At 41.3% G+C, this 22,594-nt stretch overlaps 1 protein-coding gene and 1 long non-coding RNA gene across 2 annotated transcripts in view; one reads left to right on the top strand and one right to left on the bottom strand.

Annotated features, from left to right (window-relative positions):
* The window catches only part of zgc:114120 (uncharacterized protein LOC619267 homolog), a 238,363-nt gene that overhangs the window by 197,060 nt on the left and 18,709 nt on the right, over nucleotides 1-22,594 (top strand). The window contains 6 exon segments of the mRNA XM_034193528.1: nucleotides 9,441-9,865; nucleotides 10,503-10,592; nucleotides 12,769-12,809; nucleotides 13,062-13,085; nucleotides 18,738-18,898; nucleotides 20,250-20,425. Coding sequence (XP_034049419.1) covers nucleotides 9,441-9,865; nucleotides 10,503-10,592; nucleotides 12,769-12,809; nucleotides 13,062-13,085; nucleotides 18,738-18,898; nucleotides 20,250-20,425 — 917 coding nt within the window.
* LOC117530650 lies at nucleotides 324-22,317 on the bottom strand. Its single transcript, XR_004566411.1, has 3 exons — nucleotides 21,957-22,317; nucleotides 17,121-17,126; nucleotides 324-335 (listed from the first exon to the last, which is right to left on the bottom strand). It is a non-coding gene; the product is annotated as an uncharacterized LOC117530650 (long non-coding RNA).

A 22,594-nucleotide genomic window follows, 5' to 3' on the forward strand; every position in this document is an offset into this window, starting at 1 on the left:
CATATTATCATATCGTTTGAATTGGGCTCTTTTGACCAGAGTTATGGCTGTTGACTAACAAATCTAGACTCCATCAGTTTCATGAGTTGGTGCCTGCATTCTGAAATTAACTCCTCCCACATTTTTAGGAGGAATTTCGTGAAACTTTGTGCAAGTCCTTGTTGTAGGTTGGTAATATGCATATTATCATATTGTTTGAATTTGGCTCTTTTGACCAGAGTTATGGCCGTTGACTAACAAATCTAGACTCCATTAATTTTGTAAGTTGGTGCCTGCATTCTGAAATCAACTCCTCTCACATTTTAGGAGGAATTTTGTGAAACTTTGTACAAGTACTTGTTGTAGGCTGGTAATACGCATCTTATCATGTTGTTCAAGTTGGGCCAATTTTACCAGAGTTATGGCCGTTGATAAACAAACCCAGACACTGCCAGTTTCATGAGTGGGTGCCTGCATTCTGAAATCAACGTCATGACAGTTGGTGCAAGTCCTTGATATATGTTGATTATAGACATCCTATCCTTTGATATACACTGAACAAAAATATAAATGCAACATTTTGTTTTTGCTCCCATCTTTCAAAGATTTCTCAAAGATCTAAAGCAGGGGTGGGCATCGAGGGCCGAGACACTGCAGGTTTTCCTTGCAACCAGTCACCTCAGCAGGTGGGTTGCTGATGAGCTTCTCCTCTGAACATAAACACCTGGTCGTCATTGAAATCACCTGCTGAGACACCTGATCATTAATGAAATCACCTGCTGAGGAGATTGGTAGAAAGGAAAACCTGCAGTGTCTTGGCCCTTCATGGCACATGATTGCCCACCCTGATCTAAAGCATGTTATATACACAAAAGACCTATTTCTCGGTAATATCACAAATCTGTCTAAATCCGTGTTAGTGAGCACTCTCCTTTGCTGAGATAATCCATCCCACCTCATAGCTGTGGCATATCAAGATGCTGATTACACAGCATGATTATTGCACCTGTTATGGCCACCAGTTTTTAACATAATATTTTTAACATAATACTTCTATAATGCTGTAGGTTTGTATAATAATAATAGTAATAATAAATAATAATAATAATAATAATAACAAGATTAGCATGCTATCAAATAACTAAAATTAACAGGTACTTCACAGAAGGTTGTGTGAGCACTATGGATAGGATGAAATGATGATTGACATCCAAATTAATGGATGTTTGGCAGTACTTGACATGTTTTTAACATAATATTTCTGGCCTGGCGGGGCTTCTCATTGGCCTGGTGGGCCGCCAGACATATAATGCTGTAGGGTAAACACTGCCTACTCTATTGACATCTTCTCTATATTTGGTTCATGAGTCAAGAGTTTAGGTTTCTCTTTCTTGCTGTGGTAGATTTGATGAATTAAATTGTGTTACACCCACACCAGTATCCATCTCCCACGTCATGCTGATACTCTGTGTTTGCATTACGGAATGTGCACAAGCATAAGTTTGGCACACTTCACATTAAACAAGAGGTTACGAGTGAGTGATCTGACACTGGCACCACTCTTCTGGGAACCGTGCCAGGCTTTCGCGTTACCAATGCTGACTTCACTGGGTGCTGATAGACTGCAACATACCATCACGATAGACTGTGAGAGAGTTGAGCTGAGAACTGAGTCCCAGAGGCAGACAGCACAAGTGGTGAGCACACAGGTGGCTGCAGCATTACTTCATACTAGGACATTGACCCGTGGGAAGCACGGGTTCTAGATGAACTCATTTGTACTATATACGGAGAACAGCTGACTTTTGGGGGAAATCTGTTTACAGTTATGCTATATTTTTTAAGTATTGACATAGAAAGATTTGTTGGTTTTTATGAAAGTTTTTATTGAAAATTTAATCTGTTTTCAGTTGTGTTTAGTTTTCTACAATGAATTGTTGTCACCAATAAGATTTTCTGAAGCTGCTTAACCAGCACAATATTCCATGTAAAGAAATAACTGAAGTTTTATACGTGCACTGTGACACTGTTCACATAGATCTTTTTTTAGATTTCTTTTTTTTTCTTTTTTGGTCTGTGTGAGACACTGTTGAGACACAATTCTGTTGTTTTGTCCAGAGTGTGAATGTGTTCATTCTGTGTCTGGGGTCACACAAACAGAAAATGTCCAGATTTGAATCTGCTGTCTAGGATGTAGAGCCCCGGTCACATGGCACTAACGAAGGACACCGAAGCCCAAACGAAACAAGAAATCTGGACTTACGTTGACTTTTGGAGGCATCGTTTAACCGTCGTCCAGCTTCGTTCCCGTAGAAGGCATTTCGCCAGAATTTTCAAACTGTTGAAAAATGTGAATGAATCCCGAAGACAACCTCAGTTCATTCGTATTTCGTTTTGCTTGTTCTCTTGATGGTTTTTATCATTTGCGTAGTAACAATATCTGAACAGTTGACGATATCTGAACAGCTCAGTAACCAAAGCTCCGATGAGCTGCACGTAACATCCTTCATCACTGATGACTCATCCATGTGTGGGACGAAAAGCAACGTTGCCATACAGAAACAATAACGGTAAGAAGATTTCATCATCTACTTTAACTAGAACCCCAATTCCAATGAAGTTGGGACGTTGTGTCAAATGTAAATAAAAACAGAATACAATGATTTGCAAATCCTCTTCAACCTATATTCAATTGAAAACACCACAAAGACAAGATTTAATGTTCAAACTGATAGACTTTTTTGTTTTTGTGCAAATATTTGCTCATTTTGAAATGGATGCCTGCAACACGTTTCAAAAAAGCTGGGACAGGGGCAACAAAAGACTGGGAAAGTTGCTGAATGCTCAAAAAACACCTGTTTGGAACATTCCACAGGGGAACAGGTTAATTGGAAACAGGCGAGTGTCCTGATTGGGTATAAAAGGAGCATCCCCAAAAGGCTCAGCCGTTCACAAGAAAAGATGGGGTGAGGATCACCACTTTGTGAACAGCTGCGTGAACAAATAGTCCAACAGTTTAAGAACAATATTTCTCAACGTTCAATTGCAAGGAATTTAGGGATTCCATCATCTACAGTCCATAATATAATCAGAAGATTCAGAGAATCTAGAGAACTTTCTACACGTAAGCTTCTTCTTCTTCTTTGTCTTTCGGCTGTTCCCGTTAGGGGTCGCCACAGCAGATCAATCGTTTCCATCTCACCCTGTCCTCTGTATCTTCCTCTGTCACACCAACCACCTGCATGTCCTCTCTCAGCACATCCATGAACCTCCTCTTTGGTCTCCCTCTTCTCCTCCTGCCTGGTGGCTCCATCCTCAGCATCCTTCTCCCTATATACCCTGGGTCCCTCCTCTGCACATGTCCAAACCATCTCAATCTTGCCTCTCTGACTTTGTCTCCAAACTGTCCCACCTGAGCTGTCCCTCTGATATGTTCATTCCTAATCTTGTCCATTCTTGTCACTCCCAAAGAGAATCTCAACATCTTCAGCTCTGCCACTCCAGCTCTGCCTCCTGTCTTTTGTTAGTGCCACTGTCTCTAAACCATACAACATAGCTGGTCTCACTACTGTTTTGTAAACTTTCCCCTTCACTCTTGCTGATATTCTTCGGTCACAAATCACTCCTGCCACCTTTCTCCACCCACTCCACCCTGCCTGCACTCTCTTCTTCACCTCTCTACCACACTCTCCATTACTTTGAACAGTTGACCCCAAATATTTAAACTCATCTACTTTCACCACTTCTACTCCTTGTAACTTTCTATACGTAGCGGCAAGCCAAAAACCAACATTGAATGGTGGCACTGCATTAAAAACTGACATCATTGTGTAAAGGATCTTACCGCATAGGCTCAGGAACACTTCAGAAAACCATTGTCAGTTAACACAGTTCGTCGCTACACTACAAGTGCAAGTTATAACTCTACCATGCAAAGCGAAAGCCATACATCAACAACATCCAGAAACACTGCCGCATTCTCTGGGCCTGAGCTCATTTGAAATGGACAGACGCAAAGCGAGAAAGTGTGCTGTGGTCTGATGAGTCCACATTTAAAATTGTTTTTGGAAATCATGGACGTCATGTCCTACGGACAAAAGAGGAAAAAGACCATCCCAATTGTTACCAGCACAAAGTTCAAAAGCCAGCATCTGTGATGGTATGGGGGTGTGTTAGTGCCCATGGCATGGGCAACTTACACATCTGTGATGGCACCATCAATACTGAAAGGTACATCCAGGTTTTGGAGCGACACATGCTGCCATCTAAGCAACGTCTTTTTCAGGGACATCCCTGCTTATTTCAGCAAGACAATGCCAAGCCACATTATGCACGTTACAACAGCGTGGCTTCGTAGTAAAAGAGTGCGGGTACTAGACTGGCCTGCCTGCAGTCCAGACCTGTCACCCATTGAAAATGTGTGGCGCATTATGAAGCGCAAAATACGACAACGGAGACTCTGGACTGTTGAACAACTGAAGTTGTACATCAAGCAAGAATGGGAAAGAATTCCACCTACAAAGCTTCAACAATTAGTGTCCTCAGTTCCCAAACGCTTATTGAGTGTTGTTAGAAGGAAAGGTGATGTAACACAGTGGTAAACATACCAACCTCACAGGCTTTTATTTTGAAATACAGGCTCTTATTGTGGAAGTGCAACATAAACAGTCTTGTGTTCAAAAATTACTGATTTCTCAAAAAATATTGGTCCGATCACTTCACTGTTTTCACGACCTGAATCCTCATGAAAAAATACACAAGTCCACCAAAGGACGAAAGTCAGCTTTTTGTGGATTTCAGTTGATGCTTCGGATACACAAACACACAGAGGCCACTTGCCTTTTATTACATGGATTAAACTTATGATATTATGTGAGTTATGACATCTTAATTAATTGATAAACTGCTAGCAAGACAAACATGGCACGAGGGATTAGTGTGGTTCCTAATGCTTTATGTTTTACGCTTTTGGTTCCAGCTGGAGAAAAATAAACCTTTGCCGTAAAAAATGAGAGTCTGTTATTCAGTTTTGCAATGTTGGCAATTTCTGTGCAAGACCTTGCATTTTGATAATGTCTAATTGCACTGTGATTATGGAAATGGGAGCAGAGTCATGTGGCAGTGCTGCACTTATAGAATAAAATAAATCATAAGCTATGCTAATTACATCACAGAAGCAGATTCTCAGTGTTCATATGGGAAAAAATGTAGTGCAAATAGTCTTCTGCAGCTACTTAGACTCACGTTCACAGGTGTGTTTTTACCACTTGATGTTTGTGTGATAGCGAAAAAATAATAAAAATGTTGTTGTGATATTTGACCTTTGATCTGCATATGACAAAGTGCCAAGAATGTCTTTTTTAATTTGTGTCAGACTGCAAAGATTCTGCATATTTTGTCCAGAGCAAATGGAGAGACGTTGGTTCCTGTGTTTGCTTGTTCCGGAACTGATTTGTATAATGTTTTGTTTTTTTTTCCCTGTCACCAAAAGTCTTCAAATGGTTCAATATAAAGTTGGCAAAGCCACATTACTGACCACATCTGGTGTGTGTGTGTGTGTGTGTGTGTGTGTGTGTGTGTGTGTGTGTGTGTGTGTGTGTGTGTGTGTGTGTGTGTGTGTGTGTGTGTGTGTGTGTGTGGTTGCCCTGTCTGTGCATTTTGTTTTTGGGTTTGTCTTCAGTCCTGTCTTTTTCTGTTTCTGTTTCTGTGTAGTTTATATGTTATTGTTGTTTGTTGTTTATAGTTGGTTTTCAGTGTGTGTGTGTGTGTGTGTGTTCTCTGCTGTCTGTCATCCGTGTGGGTCCCTGTACGCCTGTGGATTGTGTGTGTTTATAAACCGTTGTGTTCACTCCCCTGCCTGTGTGGTCATCCTTGTTGTGTGTCCCCTGTCTGTGTCCTAGTGTCCCTAGTCTTGGTCCTCGTCATCCGTCCTCTGTCCTGGTTTTTGTCCTCCTCAGTTGTCATTATGTGTTCTTTGGTTTTTCATGTCACACTCTCTTCACTTTTGATGTTCCTTGATTTAGTTTTTGGTTGTTGTTCCGTTCTCTTTGATTACCTCCTTTTGTGTTTATCTTCATGTTGGTTTCCCCTGTTACACTTTTTGCTCTTTTGAGTTCCACGTTGTTTTTTTTATCTTGTAACTGGATTTGTATTTTTGTTCTGTTGTGTTTTGTGATCTTTGTCATTTGTTGTGTTTCCACTTACCCTTAGATGCTTGTTTAGTTTTCTCTCACCTTGTGTTCCTTTAAGTTCTCACATGTCTCTGTTGTTCCTCCACCCCCCGTGATTCCATGCGCCTATTGTTAATCAGTTTGTTTCCTTTTACCCCGCACCTTTCCCCTGTCTGGTTGCTGTTTGTTTGATGTTATGTGTTCTTGTTGGTCTCACCTGTGGTCGCTATTTTTGTAAATACCCCGTGTTCATTGTCTCAGAGTGTCTTCAGCGGTCATTAGTTTTGTCTTCTCTTTTGCACCTCCTGTTAGATCTCCGCCCAGTATTTTGTTTTGAACTCTTTTTGTATTCCCGTCCCTGCACCTTGTTTGTTTGGATTGCTATATACACCTGGATCATTAAAACACCATGTTTTTTTGCAACTCACCTTTGTGTCCTTGCTGCCTGCATACTGGGGTTCTTTTTGACTTTGGCTTGGCTCCAAATTGTAACGCATATCATCTCAAGATAAGCATCCCTTTATTGACTTTCTGGACAATTTGAGATCAGGTTTCAAAGTTTTGTTGTTGACATATAAATATATAACATTAACCCACCCTCATATGTTACATGTCATTGAGCCGTACCATCCTGTGATTTGTGAACGCAATATACTACTTTACTCTGTGTTCTGAAAGTGAAAAAATCAGCAGGTTACATGCTTTTTTTTATCTCCCCTGTAGAAATACCAGGGGAGATAAAAAAGATGGCAGACGGACATCAGCATGTCCGTCCTCTCCATCTGTTATTTTTTTGCTTTTTAACGTGATATCTCAAGAACCAGTTGACCAATTTCATTTATATTAGTATGAGGGTGTACTTGGGTGATCGTCCATCACCAGTGTTGCCACAGTTACATTAGTTACTTTAGTATCTCCTCTCAATCACCTCCCCCCAAACTGCATAGAACACTGCCATCTACTGGATGGGAGTGTGAATAGTGACCAACGTGTGATTATTGGTCACTATTCATTGTGTTGAATCACACATCACAGACTTTTCAGTTTTGCAAATGCCTTTTTTTACAGATGAAGAAAAGCACATATTTGCAAATAAACATTTATTTGTAAAAACCAGCACACATGTTACAATAACTTGTGTGTTGGTTTTTACAAATAAATAAACCAACCAACCAGTGATTGAGAGGAGGCTCATTTCCCATAATGCCTTTTGGCACATGTGTTGGTTAATGCTCAAACCTTCAGAATTCGCACATTACATTACATTCGCAAATGCCACTTCCTTACAGCAGTGGGCTGGGGGCAGAAAGACAGAAGCTCTGGCTCATTGTTTATTTTGTGTTTGTGATCACCTTTGATTTTCCTCAGAAGCCTCGGCGGTGCTTAAACTCGAAGCTGGCTTATCAGTAGCTGACAGTGTATCGAGTCAAAGTTAGCCATTAGCTGTAATGTCCACTAAATTTTTTAGCGGTTATCAGTTTAGCGTTATAAAAGTTAACTTGTAAATTAGCAGATTAGCAGTTATCAAAGCTAAATTTTGGTTAGCTGTGCCCACCACAGCAAAAAAGAGAATAGATGCATCTAGGCTTGAATGCCTCTATGGAATTTGTCTTTTTCCTCTGCAGGTAGATCATTCCACAAGACAGGCACATGATAAGAGAAGGCTCTGTGGCCTGCTGACTTTCTTTAACCTTAGGGACAAAAAGTAGTCCTGCGTCCTGAGAACACAGAGCACAGACCAGACTTTTAATACTATCTATTAATCACAAATGAAAATAGAACCATATGTCCTGCTGCCACTCACTTATTGGCCTACGTACTTCTGCTATATACGAGTATATAAAATTCTGTTTTGAGGGTCAGCTATTGTCTGTCTCCTGTTGGGTTGTCACCTTTCGGTGCCAAACTTTGAAATCTTCCCAACGTTTTACTGTCAACCCTGTGCACCTGCCTTGACCGTTATGTGTGCGCAGAACATCCGGCTGCTTCTTTGATTACCAAGGTGACCGGCCTGGGCATGTGTGCATGATCTCATTGAAGCCGAGTCAACATCGGAGCTAAAGTTATTTTAGATTGCAACCTACAATAGCATGACCAAGATTACTGGGGTTCAGCCAACCCTGAACTGGAGGAAAGAGCTTGGTTAGAATAAGATTGACTGCCAGATGTTCTACATTGGGCTGGGGGTGGTGGGGGTCCGAGCTGCAGCAGCAGGGTAAAGAGAAGAATCTGTTGAGGTTTTACCCATGATGGACGACGTGTGACTTCAGCAGGTCTCGGAGGTGGAGTGAAGTGTCTGTCCTCAGTATGGTATAGAATGGTTTAAGAAGATGCTGTTGCTAAGATACCAGCTGGAGGATGATGGCACTGGAGTCATTAGTCTGTCCACAAGGTGTTGTTGTCAGGGTCTTAAGAGTTATTATGTGGAAATATTGGCTTTTCTATTTGCACTGTCTCCATCAGATAGTTTTGTGTACCAGGTTATTACCGCGTCGTCCGCCTCTGTGTTCTTTTGCCGTATCTGTTACATTCTGCTGGTTCTCTCCGACGGGGGGATTTTCACTTTCGCTGCACTCTTCTGCTTTGTATTCCTTTCTGTGTGACATTTGGGATAGATGCCAAAGATAATCCCTGCATGTTTCATTTGTCAATAAAGTATCAAGTGCACTTAGAACGCACTTACGGGAGGATTTTTGAGTTTTTCCTGCTAATCTCAAAGAGGATGTTAGGAATTGCTGTACAATGTTTTTGAGAAGGATTTAAAATCTGTCTTTTTTGTTCTCTTCTAAATAGAGGGAGATGGTGTACGCACCTCAGGACTCTCCACCAGAACCGCCGCCTCAGCAACCCGCCGTTGTCTTCCCAGCATTCGGTCTCCTCTGCCTCGCCTCCACATTCCTCTCCGTCCCGCCACTCGCCTCCTCTACAGCGCCAGTAGGCCGTCCTCCTACGCCGGGCCGCCCCACCACACCCATTCCCTGCCGCTCCTGCACGCCCAGTCCCACCATTCCTCTCCGCACCACCAGCCGCAGCTTCACCACCCCCATCACACCCAACCGGCCTTTGCGCCTCCTCCAGCGCCATCCTGGAACGCAGAGATGTGAAGCCAGACGACGAAATAGGTGGATCCAGGAGCATGGTGCTGCTGCGGGGGGACGATCGCGGGGGAGGGGGGATCTACGCAGACCCTTATTCTCTGGGCCAGATACGGGTCGGCTGAGCCTGGCAGGAGGACCTCACTCCCCGATCCCAGCCAGAGCGGATCCCTACAGCTCCTTGATTCGCCGTGAGGAGGGGGGAGGAGGCGCTGGGTCGGTTCGAACACTCACCTCCTATTCAGCAGCTGCTTTGCAGGGAGAGCTGATGGAAAGTGGTGCCCTCTACAGGCCAGGAGGACCACTTTATAACGATGCTTATGCTGCTTCTATGTTGGCCATGGGGCTGCGGATGCCACCGCCCTCTTCCCCGCAAAAGATAACCGACATGAGGGATGCCTACCCGGGAACTCTACCCAGTCGGGGGTCACCTGGGAAGCAGAATTTGAGAAGAGACTCTGTGACTTCTGCTGTGTTTGGGGACAGTCCCAAAGCCCGCGGCCAGGGCTCAGGGTTAGGGCTGACCGCCGAGCAGCTCTGTTTGATGGCCAGTCCTGGAGGGGACGGGGGGAACGTCGGACCTTTCGGCTCACCTCTGTTGGGCAACGAGACAGAGACCAGGTAGGACAGACTTCACAAACACTCGTGAGGTTTGCTGTTCTTCTCAAACCACAGTTCCCATAATCATAGTGCACTTAGACATTATCTTAAGTGTTAGGAAAGATTTCTAGGAACATTTTTAACGTTTTTCAAAGCAGCTCAGAAGAGAAAGCGGTCGGGTGCGCTGTCCGTGGTGCTGAACACAAATGGAATATACTGGATATGATCATTTAAATCACTGCCGGCTGAGATGCAACAAAAATCAAGTTGTTTTTGGTTTCTGCTGTACAGTTCAAATCATTTTATAAAGGCTCTTCAATTATGACGCATTCACGACACAAATCTTTAATTTAATTTTAACTCAAAAAACAACGTTAACCTGAAGATACTAATGGCTGTGATGACATTGCATGTGAAATGTGCCATCTGTGCTCTATGTACTATGTACAGTATTGCATAATATTGTAATAATTATTTAATTTATACTACACTTTTGAAACAGCCATTACAAAATATTTGACATTAAACTGAAATGAGCGCCAAATGCTCTGTGATCTCTGTAACCAAACCTTGAGATACTAACCCACTGCTTGTGTGAAACACAGCACATGTGGGGAAATGGTGGTGTTATAAATGTGTGTGTTGTGTGTGTGTGCAGGGAGCGTATGGAGGCCATGGAGAAGCAGATCGCCAGCCTGACAGGGCTGCTGCAGAGGGTTCTGAGCCGGGGGCCAGAGGCAGAGAGCCCGTAGGACACACACACACACACACACACACACACACTGCACATACATATGACCCACTACATGGAGTAATGATCTAAACTGCGGCTAAGCAAGCACTCAACTTTTTTCTTTTTCTGGCATTTTGTAGGAGTTCATGAACGTAAGCACAGTATTATGGCCTCCTTTTGCACACTGCTGCTTTTCCCTCTTGCACGACTTGTAAATTGACGTTAAGTTAATAAATTGGTTTTAATTTATACTTGATTACAGTATAATTGCTGTAATGGACACATTATTATCAAGAAAAAAAATCTATTTTTTTCTGTTTGCACAACCTCTTTTTGAACAAATGGACAACTCAGTTTTATATTTATTTTAACAAATATAATTACTGTCAATCACCACAGTCCTCTTTAATATAACTTAAGCTTCACAACAAATTTCAAACCTTCGTGGGCCACCTGTGTACAAAAATGCAGTTTTTTTGTCCATCAGATCTGTATTATTACTGAGATCTGATTCAAAGTACACCTATGAATAAACAATCATGGGACGCTGATCGCTCACCCCTGGTCCTGATTGCTCACCCTTGATCCTGATCACTCACCCTTGGTCCCGATCGCTCACCCTTGGTCCTGATTGTTTACCCTTGATCCTGATTGCTCACCTTTCTTTCTGATTGCTAAACTGTGATTCAGATGTTGGTTCATGATCACTCAACTTCGTAATCCTAATCCTCATCTTCCTCCCTAATCACCGCTCTTTATCCTGATCACAGAGCTTTGATCTGAATGCTAATCTTTGATCCTGTTTACCTCATCTGTCATCTTGTCCTTTGATTCTCATCATTCATCTTTGATCCTGTCTGTTAATTCTGTTAGAACTTTGATCTTGGTTGCTATACTTTGATTTTGATCATTTATTTGCGTTCCTTCCATTTGATTATGATGGCTTGTCTTTAAACCTGATCAGTCATTTTTTATCCTGACCATTGAGTCTTTCCTGCTGTGTATTAATTTTGATTGGTGATCTTTGAGCATGGTCCCTGAGCCAGATAGCTGAACTTTGATCCTGTCCTTTTAAGCTTTACTGCCTTTAATGTTAATCACTCATGTTTTATCATGACCTTTGTTCCTGATTGCTGACAATTGATTCTGATTGCTGATTAATCCTCATCACTCAGCTTTGATCCTAATTTCTCACCTCTGAACCTGATATTTGATCCTAATGTCTAACCTTTGAAATTGATTACTGACCTTTTATGGTGTGAATCATCTTTGATCATGTTCCTTACCTTTGATCTTCATTGCTGAACTTAGATCCTGGTGTGTGACTTTGCCCCTGTAAATGGGATAAAAATGAGTTAGGATCAAAGACCAGTCATACAGATCAAACTCAGGATGCCTTTTTTGACCTGAATTCAACCCAAAACTTCATGGGTTCTTCCTTGGTTCATGCCCCACCCTTACACTACTATTCATTTTAATTGGTGACGTTTTAGCATGGTCACTAAGCTTTGATTTTAATTGCTAAACTTTGATGCCGATTACTATCTTTTGAAACATGACTACCTTTGATGTTGATCACATATGTTTTATTTATTTTCATCACGACCTTTGATCCTGATTGCTTGCCATTCATGCTGATTGCTAATTAATCTTCATCACCCAGCTTTGAATCTGATCTTTGATGCTAATGTCTAACCTGAAAATTGATAGCTGACTTTTGATGGTGATCAGTCATCTTCGATCCTTACCTTCCATCCTCATTGGTGAACTTACAGTAGATCCTGATGGCATTGACCCTGTAATCAGGATAAAATGAATGATGAGCAAAGACCAGTCTTTTGGATCAAAGTCAGAATCAGTTTCTTTACCTGGATTCAACCTAAAACCTAATGGGTTCTTTCTTGGCCCATACCCCACCCCTCCACCAATATTAATTAAAATCAAACAGTTTATTAGATTTTCTATATTGCTGCTAAAAACAAACAAACATTCAACGCGACCAAACACATGGTTTTCCACATTCACTGTCTTTCCCGGCTTAATGTTTATTTATCCTCATTTTAATGCCCCTGCCAATTTTGGAACCACTAGCAAACACTTCTATATCTTTTCACACCACATATCAGTAGCTTCTCAGTAGCTAAGCAGAGTGCGTTCTGGCTATAAGTACTTTAACACCTGCCTCTTTTAGGGAGAAGATTGAGTCAGCCAGTGACTGCTCAGGAACTGACAGTAAGTGCTCACTCCCACAAAAAAGAAGACAAACTGCTTCCTATCGCTGCCTGTCACTGCTTCCCACTGCTGCCTGTTTGATAGCCACATAAATGGGCTCTTCTTCTCATAGAGCTGCTGCTATTTCATTTTTTTTTTCCTGCATAATTTCTTAAAAAGTGACTTATTTGCGACTGTAACGGCTGACAAGCTTCTTTACGTGTGTCGGCTTTTGCTGCTGTGTATAACCGCTGCTCATGCTTCTCATTTTAGCTGGACGATCTAAAAAAAAGAAAGGTAGCTATGTGTTCCCAAAGTGTGTGGTACCTGTTCCCGTGTCCACCCCTCTGTGTGTCTGTGTCACCGTGAAGGACATGCCTCTCTCCTTGCAGGCGTCCTTCGTTGTCCCCTTGTTCTCAGTCTTTGGAGTTGCATTGAATTTTGTGTTAAATAAAAGCATCATTCTGTCTTTGAGAAGCGTCCAGCGAGGTGCGATGGAGAGATAAGGGCAGAAGAATTTGTTGGCGCCTTCAGAAGCTCTGTTTGCTGTGCGAAACATGAAACCGCTTCAGTGGTACAAGTGAGGATGAAACTGCTTTGTGTGATGGATGAGCGCACCCTGATTCCCTTTGAGGCGACGTTCAGCGCAGAGTTGAAGTGGTACAGATTTGGTGATTTGAATGTTCCCATGTTATCTGATTGTACTTGAACGTATTGCTCTCAAGTGAAATGACGGATTAGAAGAAGATATTTTTGATACTTGTGATATCTTTTATTGGGAATAGCTTTGTGCCTGTTTGGTTTCCACGCGCGCTAAATGTCTGGAAAGTTGATATCATCCACCAGAAGAACATCCTGGCATCAGGGTTGGGTGATGTCGAAGATGCATTTGTTCTTTGCAGATGATGCTGTGATCTTTGTGGAATCCATTGATACTTTGATTGGAGCACTTGAGAAGCTAAGTGAGGTATAGGTATAGTGAGGTAGAGTGTGGAAACTCAAGGTTGTTCTGGATCAAGAATAAAAGCCAGGTGATTTCCTAGACTTGGCCATCAGACGTTACCGTTGTCTTCAAGGGATGCCTGGAAAGAACTTCTGGAGTCATGAGGTCACAAAGGTGTTCGGTGAGGAATGAAGGACCTTGAAGGTCTTGTTGTTTCCTGTCTTACTGGTTGTGAGACTTGGATACGACAGGATTGATTTTTTTACCGAACGAGTGGTTTACAGAACCTCAGCTTCATCACTTTGGCCATTTGGTGCATTTCTGTGTGCGTGACACAGCATGCGGGCGCCTCAGTGTGGAGCAGCTGGAGAAGGTCAAACGGATGTCACACTGATTATTTCTATTTGTGCTCATCTGCAAAACGTAAAAGACAAAGTAAAGTGTCATTACGGCAAATAGGTGGTGCAGTGATGAAGATATAAGCAGCTGGAGAAGGACAAGAGGACGCCCACGTTTGTCCTGGCTGTGGTAGATCTACAGTTACTTTGGATTGGTTTCTGCCTGGGTGATTGCCATCCAGGACCTGGCAAGATTCTATGGTTTGGTGGACACTATGACACGTGGCACCAGGATGTCCTCCAAGACTTGACTTTATTGTCTAATTAATTGGCATATCACGATGCCTAAAGTAACATCTCACCGTTTTTAAAACATTGATTAGATAATCAATGAATTTCTACTTATTCACTATTAAAACTTTACGAAGCACCTTGGCTGATTTTCCCAAGCAGCTCTCCCTCACCAACTGGCAAAAGTCTAGAAAAGTCCTTTTGTTTGGAAGCATCGGAGCCTGTTTGGACTCTTTGCCTCAGCCCAGCCCAGCCTGTGCTCGGCTTGTGATTTGAGTATCTTGGATTCACTTTTTTTCTGTGTTCAGTGAGAAAATTGGAAACAAAGTTGAGCACCGTACCACTTCCAGATCGACTTGGACTGCTGCAGCCTCAGTGGATTTCAGCCATTTCTCCGCTATCCCTCATTTTTGCACTTTCTTGCTGAAATATTCATGAATACCCAGTTCCCAAGTTGATCTCAGGGGAAATCCTGTTATAACAGGGACAGTATTAACGTGTCAGTCAAGGCACTGGTGACAGTTGATGGAGCTGTCCAACCCTACTCAGCATGTTAGGATTTAGCCTGAAGAAAACATATGTTTCTGCTGTTTGCTGTCTGATTCTGTGGCTGGAGTTACTTTTGTCCTTTCGAGCGGTCAGGTGGTATAAAGACATTTGGAAACAGCTGCTGTCTCACTGTACTTGACTCTTCCCATGCAGGGTTTAATTAACTATGATTAGATACGCTCCATTACTTCAGATTTCTTGGCCGAAGTTAAAAACAGACTTCTGATTTTCTGTTGAGGCGGTCACGTGTTGGACGTCTCACTTTGGGCAAACACGTATTGGTCTGCTTGCGTGTTTTGGTGATGTGCGTCCATACTTCAGACTCCTCCGGCTTTTTGGTCTTATAATCAGGGGTGCACATAACTGGTACTCATTGTGCTTGTTTGTGTTAAACATCATTGATGCACAGCAGAGGGAATCCCTTGTCCTACAATCTGTCATTGCTTTCCTCTTATGGAGCACGCACCATGAGTACCAGTTATGTGCACACCTGCTTATAATCTGGGACATGGCCGTGAAATGTAATTCAGCAAACGTTAAATATGTTATTGGTCATCGCCTACAGTTGATAAAGAACATCTACACGGCCTTGAGCTTTTACATATTTTTATTTTTATAACATCAAATTAAAGGAAAAAACAGGACTTGCCATACTACGGAAGTGTACGAGGTCTGTGATAAAAAAAGCGGTCCTTTTTATTTTTTTCAAAAAATAAATGGATTTGATTCATATGTTTTTACGTCAGACAAGCTTGAACCCTCGTGCGCATGCATGAGTTTTGTCATGCCTGTTGGTGACGTCATTCGCCTGTGGGCAGGCTTTGAGTGAGGTGTGAACTCCCCCTCCCGTCGGAATCTCTTTGTCTGAGAAGCTGCAGGGAGACGGCGCGCGTTGCTTTATCAAATTTTTCAGGACTGGTGAGGGATATCCGTGTGGACACTATTCGAGAAATTCAGCTGGCTTTCGATGTAAGTTTAACGGCTGATGAGAGATTGTGAAGTTTCTTTCGCTTTCAGCACAGCCCACAAAGCGGATCGGCGCGGCGCAGTTGGAGGTGGCGTCCGTCTGGCTGTTTCGAGCTGAAAACATCCTAATTTAATGCTCTGTTCACCCAGGACATCGTCAGAGAACAGAGAAGTTTCAGAAGAAGCCGGCATCAGAAGTTTACCCCGGACATTCCACTGTTAAAGGAGATTTTGTAATGAAAGAACGTGCGGACGAATTTGCCGAGTTGGATCTGTGACGACGTGGCAAATCCGTCTGCGCCGCGACATGAAAAACACCTCCGTGTTGAAAACCATTTGTAAAATTCAGGCGGCTTTTGATGGCTTTCAACAAGTGAGTATCTGAGAAATTGTTTAAACAGCTTGGGCATGTTCCAACTTGTCTGTTAAGGTTTCCAGCGGAGGTGTTTTTCCTGTGGCGACCCCCCCGCAGTCGGGTCCGGCCCGACATGCGAATCTGCCTGCACGTTCTTTCATTACAAAATCTCCTTTAACAGTGGAATGTCTGGATAAACTCCTGATTCCGAATTCTTCTGAAAGTTCTCTGTTATCTCACGACGTCTTGGGTCCACAGAGCCTGAAATTAGGAAGTTTTCAGCTTGAAACAGCGAGACGACGACGCCTCGGAGCGCAGATCGCCGTCAGGTGCCGTGGGCCGTCCTTACGGCGACAGTAAAACTCCAAAATCTCTCATCAGCCGTTAAAATTTTCACCGAAAACCACCTGAATTTATCGAATGGTGTCCACTCAGTTGTGCCTTACAGGTTTTGAAAAAAATTTTTTATCAAACAAAGCAGCAGTCTCTGAGCCATTCCTAAACATGAAAAAATCGACGAGAGGGTGGGCGACTCCTCACTCAAAGACTGCCCACAGGCGAATGACGAAACTGACAGGCGTGAAAAAACTCTTGCATGCCCACGAGGGTTCAAGCATGTCTGATGTAATCACACGTGATTCAAATCCATATAGTTTTTGAAAAAATAATAAGGTCCGTTACTTTCTCACAGACCTTGTATTTCATTCACTGGATAAAAAAAATTGGACCGCTGATCTCTTAATTACGAGAAAGATCTCATATCATTTTAATCTCATGGTCAAAACTGGTCTCTGCATTCATCTAAGTTTAATAAAAATATGAAATTCAAATGAATGCATTGCAAAGTGTGTGCACCCCATAATAGAACACATCTAAATGATGACTTTTACAGCCAGCTATCTTTTGAAAAGTCAGGATTTCTGAGTTCCTGAATGTCTCTTAGGCTTGATGTAAATTGATTAGTAATAAACTGGCACTCACTCTAAAACATTGCACCCCCATTTAGTTATATCTACTTACTTCTTATTTTTGGATTTTCAACTCAAATGAATAAGTTTTTGAAAGTTTAACTTACATTAAAAAAAATCATCTTTGCTTTTCCCAATACTAATTACCAAGTTTCTTTACTGAAATTAAATAATTACTGATGCTTGAAATATTTTGAGCTTACTCTTTTGGTATTGCCTCAAAGTTTTTGAGTTGGACAAACCTGTCAGATTTTACAATATACAGTCTAAATATGTCCAGATCAGCCCATCAAAACACACACAAACCTCAACTGAGCATGAATGATATTAGTGAGGGACCACTAACTGTATAGCAAAGACCTTCTCTTTTTCACTCCGCCATGAAGCTGCAACTTTTGAAGCACCAGACAAAAATGATGCTTATTTTTGGTGTTGGGCTTGAGACCAGAAGATCCTGGGTTCAAATCCCCGCCTGACTGGAAAATCACTAAGGGCCCTTGGGCAAAGTCTTTAATCCCCTATTGCTCCCTGTGTGTGGTGAGCGCCTTGTATGGCAGCACCCTGACATTGGGGTGAATGTGAGGCATAATTGTAAAGCGCTTTGAGCGTCTAATGCAGATGGAAAAGCGCTATATAAATGCAGTCCATTACCATTTTTTTTTTTTTTTTTTTTGGTCATAGCCACTGAATCTTATAACTCTTTCACCATTGTTATGGTGTCTTGGTGGCTCTCCTCACTACTTTCCCATACAGTATATGCTGTTTGTATTTCTTAATTGTTGATTTGAATAAACTACAGGACATATTCAGTGACTTGGAATTGTTGTTGTCTCCAACCTCTGAATAATTTGAATCCAACTGGTTGCAAAAATTATACTTGGGCAAATCATTATTTTGAGTTAAATATATTTTAATTATATCGCAAGTGTGGAGATTTTTCTTCACTATAAAAATTAATATATAAAGAAATTTGATTTAAAAACAGTTTGATGAAATAATAATAAAAAAATCAATAAAAACCCAAGAGCGTGTAGACCTTCTACATCCACTGCACCTACTGTCCTTTTGTCTTTTCTGCATGATGTGTGTTAATTAACTCACTAATTGCTGTCAGATCCCACCATCGATTGTCATCTCACAGGATATGTGATGGACATTCATGCATGTATCACTGACTCAGACTGGAGTCTCCACTTTTAACCAACAGTACTGGAGGTCGTTCTGAATTGTTAAGGTCACTAATCACCTTGAGGAACCAGGATTCTGTTTCTAGTCTGTCAAATAGATTTCAGCTGGATGGATATTTGAGATCATGAGGGATGAACCTTGCAGCATTTGGTTCCTCGTGATTGCCCACCCATTCCATGTCATGTTCCTGCCACGCTGACATGATTTCCCCCCCTTTTGCCACCATAAAAAGTTTTGTTTTTGCAACAATATTCCTTTTGTTGCCTTTTGTTTCAATGTTGCTTTAACTGAACCTGAAATGCAGCCGTGAGGAATGTTTGTTGAGTGTAAATGGGCTATTTTGATGGACAGCTTTGACGCCATCAGCTCCATTGGCCCTGATGCCGCCGCCGTCCTCCGCGGTCAACCAGCCGGTGACAGTGTCCCGCCTGCAGATGCAACTCCACCTTCAAGGTCTGCAGCAGAACACCAATGCGCTGCGCAAACAACTGTCTCAACTGCGCAACATGCAGGTACATATCTGTGTTGGGTATCAACAGTTTCTAAATGTATGCTCGAAGCTAAAACAAAAGCAACTCAAAGCGTGGCATATGTCCCTGCTCATATTTTAATTTGGCGTAAGGTGTCATAGTCAAGGTGATAATGAAGTTTGGAAATTATTTCTGTAGCAAAAGACTGGTGGTTTAAAGATGTGTATAGTATAGAATATGTATTATCTGCACATAGTCTATTTGTATGCAAAAAGATTGCCACTGTAGAACTGATATATGGTGTATTAACCCCCTTTTTCAAAATTATACTTCCTAAGCCTCCCCCAATACACCACAAAGAAATGGTTTCAATCAGATGAAGTGTTCTTTACCTGTAATGCAGGAATGAAAATAAAAATGGTGTCCGTAGTGGCCATATTGGATAGTGGACAATGGCCATTTTTGAAAGGACCCTTACTCTTCCCTCTCCCAATACATCACCAAGAAATGGTTTCAGTCAAACCTTATTGGATAGTGGACGATGGCCATTTTTGATTGGAACCTTACTCTAGTCTTCCCTAATATGCTACCAAGAAATAGTTTCAATCAGACAAGGCATTCTTTAGTTATTGTGCGAAAATGAAAATCAAGAAGGTACCTCTGGCAGCCATATTGGGCAATGGACAACAGCCATTTTTTGATAGGAACCTTCCTGTTGCCTCCCTCTATATCCCACCAAGAAATGGCTTCAATCAGATGAGGTGTTCTTTAGTTATTGTGTGAAAATTAAAATTAAGATGGTGTCTTTAGTGGCCATATTGGATAATGGACGATGGCTTTTTTGAATGGAACCTTACTCCACTCTTCCCTAATACACCACCAATAAATGGTTTCAATCAGACAAGGCATTCTTTAGTTATTGCACGAAAATGAAAATCAAGAAGGTACCTGTGGCAGCCATATTGCGTAATGGACGATGGCCATTTTTGATAGGAACCTTCCTGTAGCCTCCCCCTGTACACCACCAAAAAATGGCTTCAATCAGATTAAGTGTTCTTTAGTTATTGTGCAAAAATGAAAATAAAGATACTGCCTGTGGTGGTGAAATTGGGTAAAGGACAACAGTCATTTTTGATAGAAACCTGACTGTAGCTTCCCCCAATACACCACAAAGAAATGGTTTCAATCAGACAAAGCGTTCTTTAGTTATTGTGCAGATATTAAAATCAAGATGGTGCCTGTGACGGCCTAATTGTTTAATGGATGACAGCCATTTTTGAAAGGAACCTTCCTGTAGCCTTCTCCAATACACCACCAAGAAATGGTTTCAGTCATACAAGACATTCTTTGGTTATATCTTTGGTAAAGTTAACCGTGTGATGTCCTCTTCCAGCTGGAGAACCAGGACTCAGTGCTGTCTCTGTTGAGGCAGACGGAATCTGAGCTCAGTCTCATGATGTTGGATGCCATGCGCACCCAGGAGGACCCGCTCCAGAGACAGCGCCTCCTAGTGGAGGAGGAGAGACTCAAGTACCTCAACCAGGAGGAACTGCTAATCCAACAGCTGCAGTGAGTTCACAACAGTTATTGTGCATCAAGTCAAACTTCATTCATATATTCTTCCCATGTCCGTCCCACTGTCGCCAAGTGCTTGCTCAGACGGGGTCGTTTTGACCGTTGGGGTTTTTCTGTAATTATTGTATGGCTTTTTCCTTTCAATATAAAGCACCTTGGGGTAACTGTTGTGATTTGGCGTTATATAAATAAAATTGATTTGATTTGATTTGATATTATATAAGACCAAAAAACAAGTTAATTCAAATATTTGCTGTTTGCAAAGCGAGGGTGGTTATGTTTTAAGATGTGTTACCAGTCAGATTTGTTGGGCTTTGTGTGTGTGTAATTGATTTTGTATCACACAAGGACTCTAACATGAATAGCATTCTAAACTGGAACTTATGCTTCACCAAAATAAGTCTCATATATTCTTCAGTTTTGACATGAAGACATATTGGTGACTATGCAGTTTGACATCTGTGTGTGTTAATGTTCAAAAGTTCAGAATTAGTGCATTATTTTAAAACTAAAAGATATGTGTTATATTTTCACTTTGTATAAATGACAGACTTGACATTAATGTAGTTAAACTATCCGGATTAATTTGGTTTATAAATCAAAACCATAAGTCAAACCTGTTTTTCTTTTGAGGACTTCGGGCTCACGGCTGAACCGCTGTATCCCGTGAATGGAAATGACACTTCCTTACAGCAGTGATCAGGGCGCACAAAGACTGAAGCTCTGGCTCATTGGTTGTGTTGGGTTTGTGATCGTCTTTGAGTCTAATCAGAATCATTGGTGATATTTAAACTCAAAACCAGCCTGTCAATAACTGAGTGTACTGGAGACAGTACTGAAAGTTATCAGTTAGCTGTAGCTTCCGCTAAAGTTTTTAGTGGTTTATCGGTTTAGCATTATAAAAGTTAACTTTTCAGTTAGCTGATTAGCGATTATCAAAGCTAACTTTTTGGTTAGCTGTTCCCACCACTGGACAGTTTACAATACTGGAACCCTATGTGAGGTGGCCAGTCAGAATCCAAGACCACCCTTAGACCCACCAATAGATTTGAAGCAGACCATGGGAGATTTCATGTATTCCCCAAAACACTAGCTTTTTAAATGTTTGCATGTCCCTCCCCCACCAAACACACTCACACATAAACTAGTTAAGATCCACTAATTATAAAACTGACCTATGTTGGATGATGTCAATCCTTTTGATCTGCTAAGAAACATAATGTCTAAAAAACATTACATTTCTCCAGTTTCAACAAAAATATAATAATAATAAATTTGGGTTTAAAATAAAATATATAAATTACTTGAACATCATGATCTGAATTCACATGAAATTCAGTAGATGTTTCTGTTAACATCTATTGGACCACTGGACAATCTGGCGGTGTCTGGTCTGATGGACACTGCAATGGAACAGCACTTTTTTTCTTTTTTTTTTTAAAGAATGAATCTGTTTTGGAATCTTTTTTGTTTTTGTTTTTTATGTTCTCTTTTCTGCATTGTATTTATTTTATTTTATTTGAACAAATTCCACTGGTCTACAGTCAAAATGCTTCTGAAATAAATGTAGTCAAAATTTAATAATTTTGGGCCTCTGAGAATGAAAATGATGTTTGAAATGGTTGATTGGCTCTAGTTTTAAGATATGTTACTACTATGCTACTAAGGGTTACCTTTTGATGATTTTTAATGTGTTACAAAAACAGTTGAAATATTATTATATGAACAGTCAAAGAAACATGAAAAGACCTATGTGTACGATTTATCATGAAAACTCTACTATCAACACAATATAATTATGTAGACTTAAAATGTAAAAACTTAAATATCTTAGAAACAGTAGCCAACCAGTCCGTTTTATTGTCATATATGAATTCAGCGTGCCAAAATCCATCGTAAATAGCACATTATATTTCTGAAGCAGACAACTTCTTAAAATTCATAGACCAGTGTTCCCTTTTATTAGTAGATTGGGTAAGCAGTGGGTCACCCCTCTAAGTCTGGTCTGCTTGAGGTTTCTTCCTCAAAAACCCCAGAGGGAGTTTTTCCATACCGCTGTCATGTATATGCTCGTTTAAGGGGTTGACAAGATTAGATCTTACCTATGTGAAACATCTTGAGGCGACGTTGTTGTGATCTGGCACTACATAGTAAATAAATGGA

Source organism: Thalassophryne amazonica, chromosome 18, assembly GCF_902500255.1.
Source record: "Thalassophryne amazonica chromosome 18, fThaAma1.1, whole genome shotgun sequence".
Taxonomy (NCBI): domain Eukaryota; kingdom Metazoa; phylum Chordata; class Actinopteri; order Batrachoidiformes; family Batrachoididae; genus Thalassophryne; species Thalassophryne amazonica.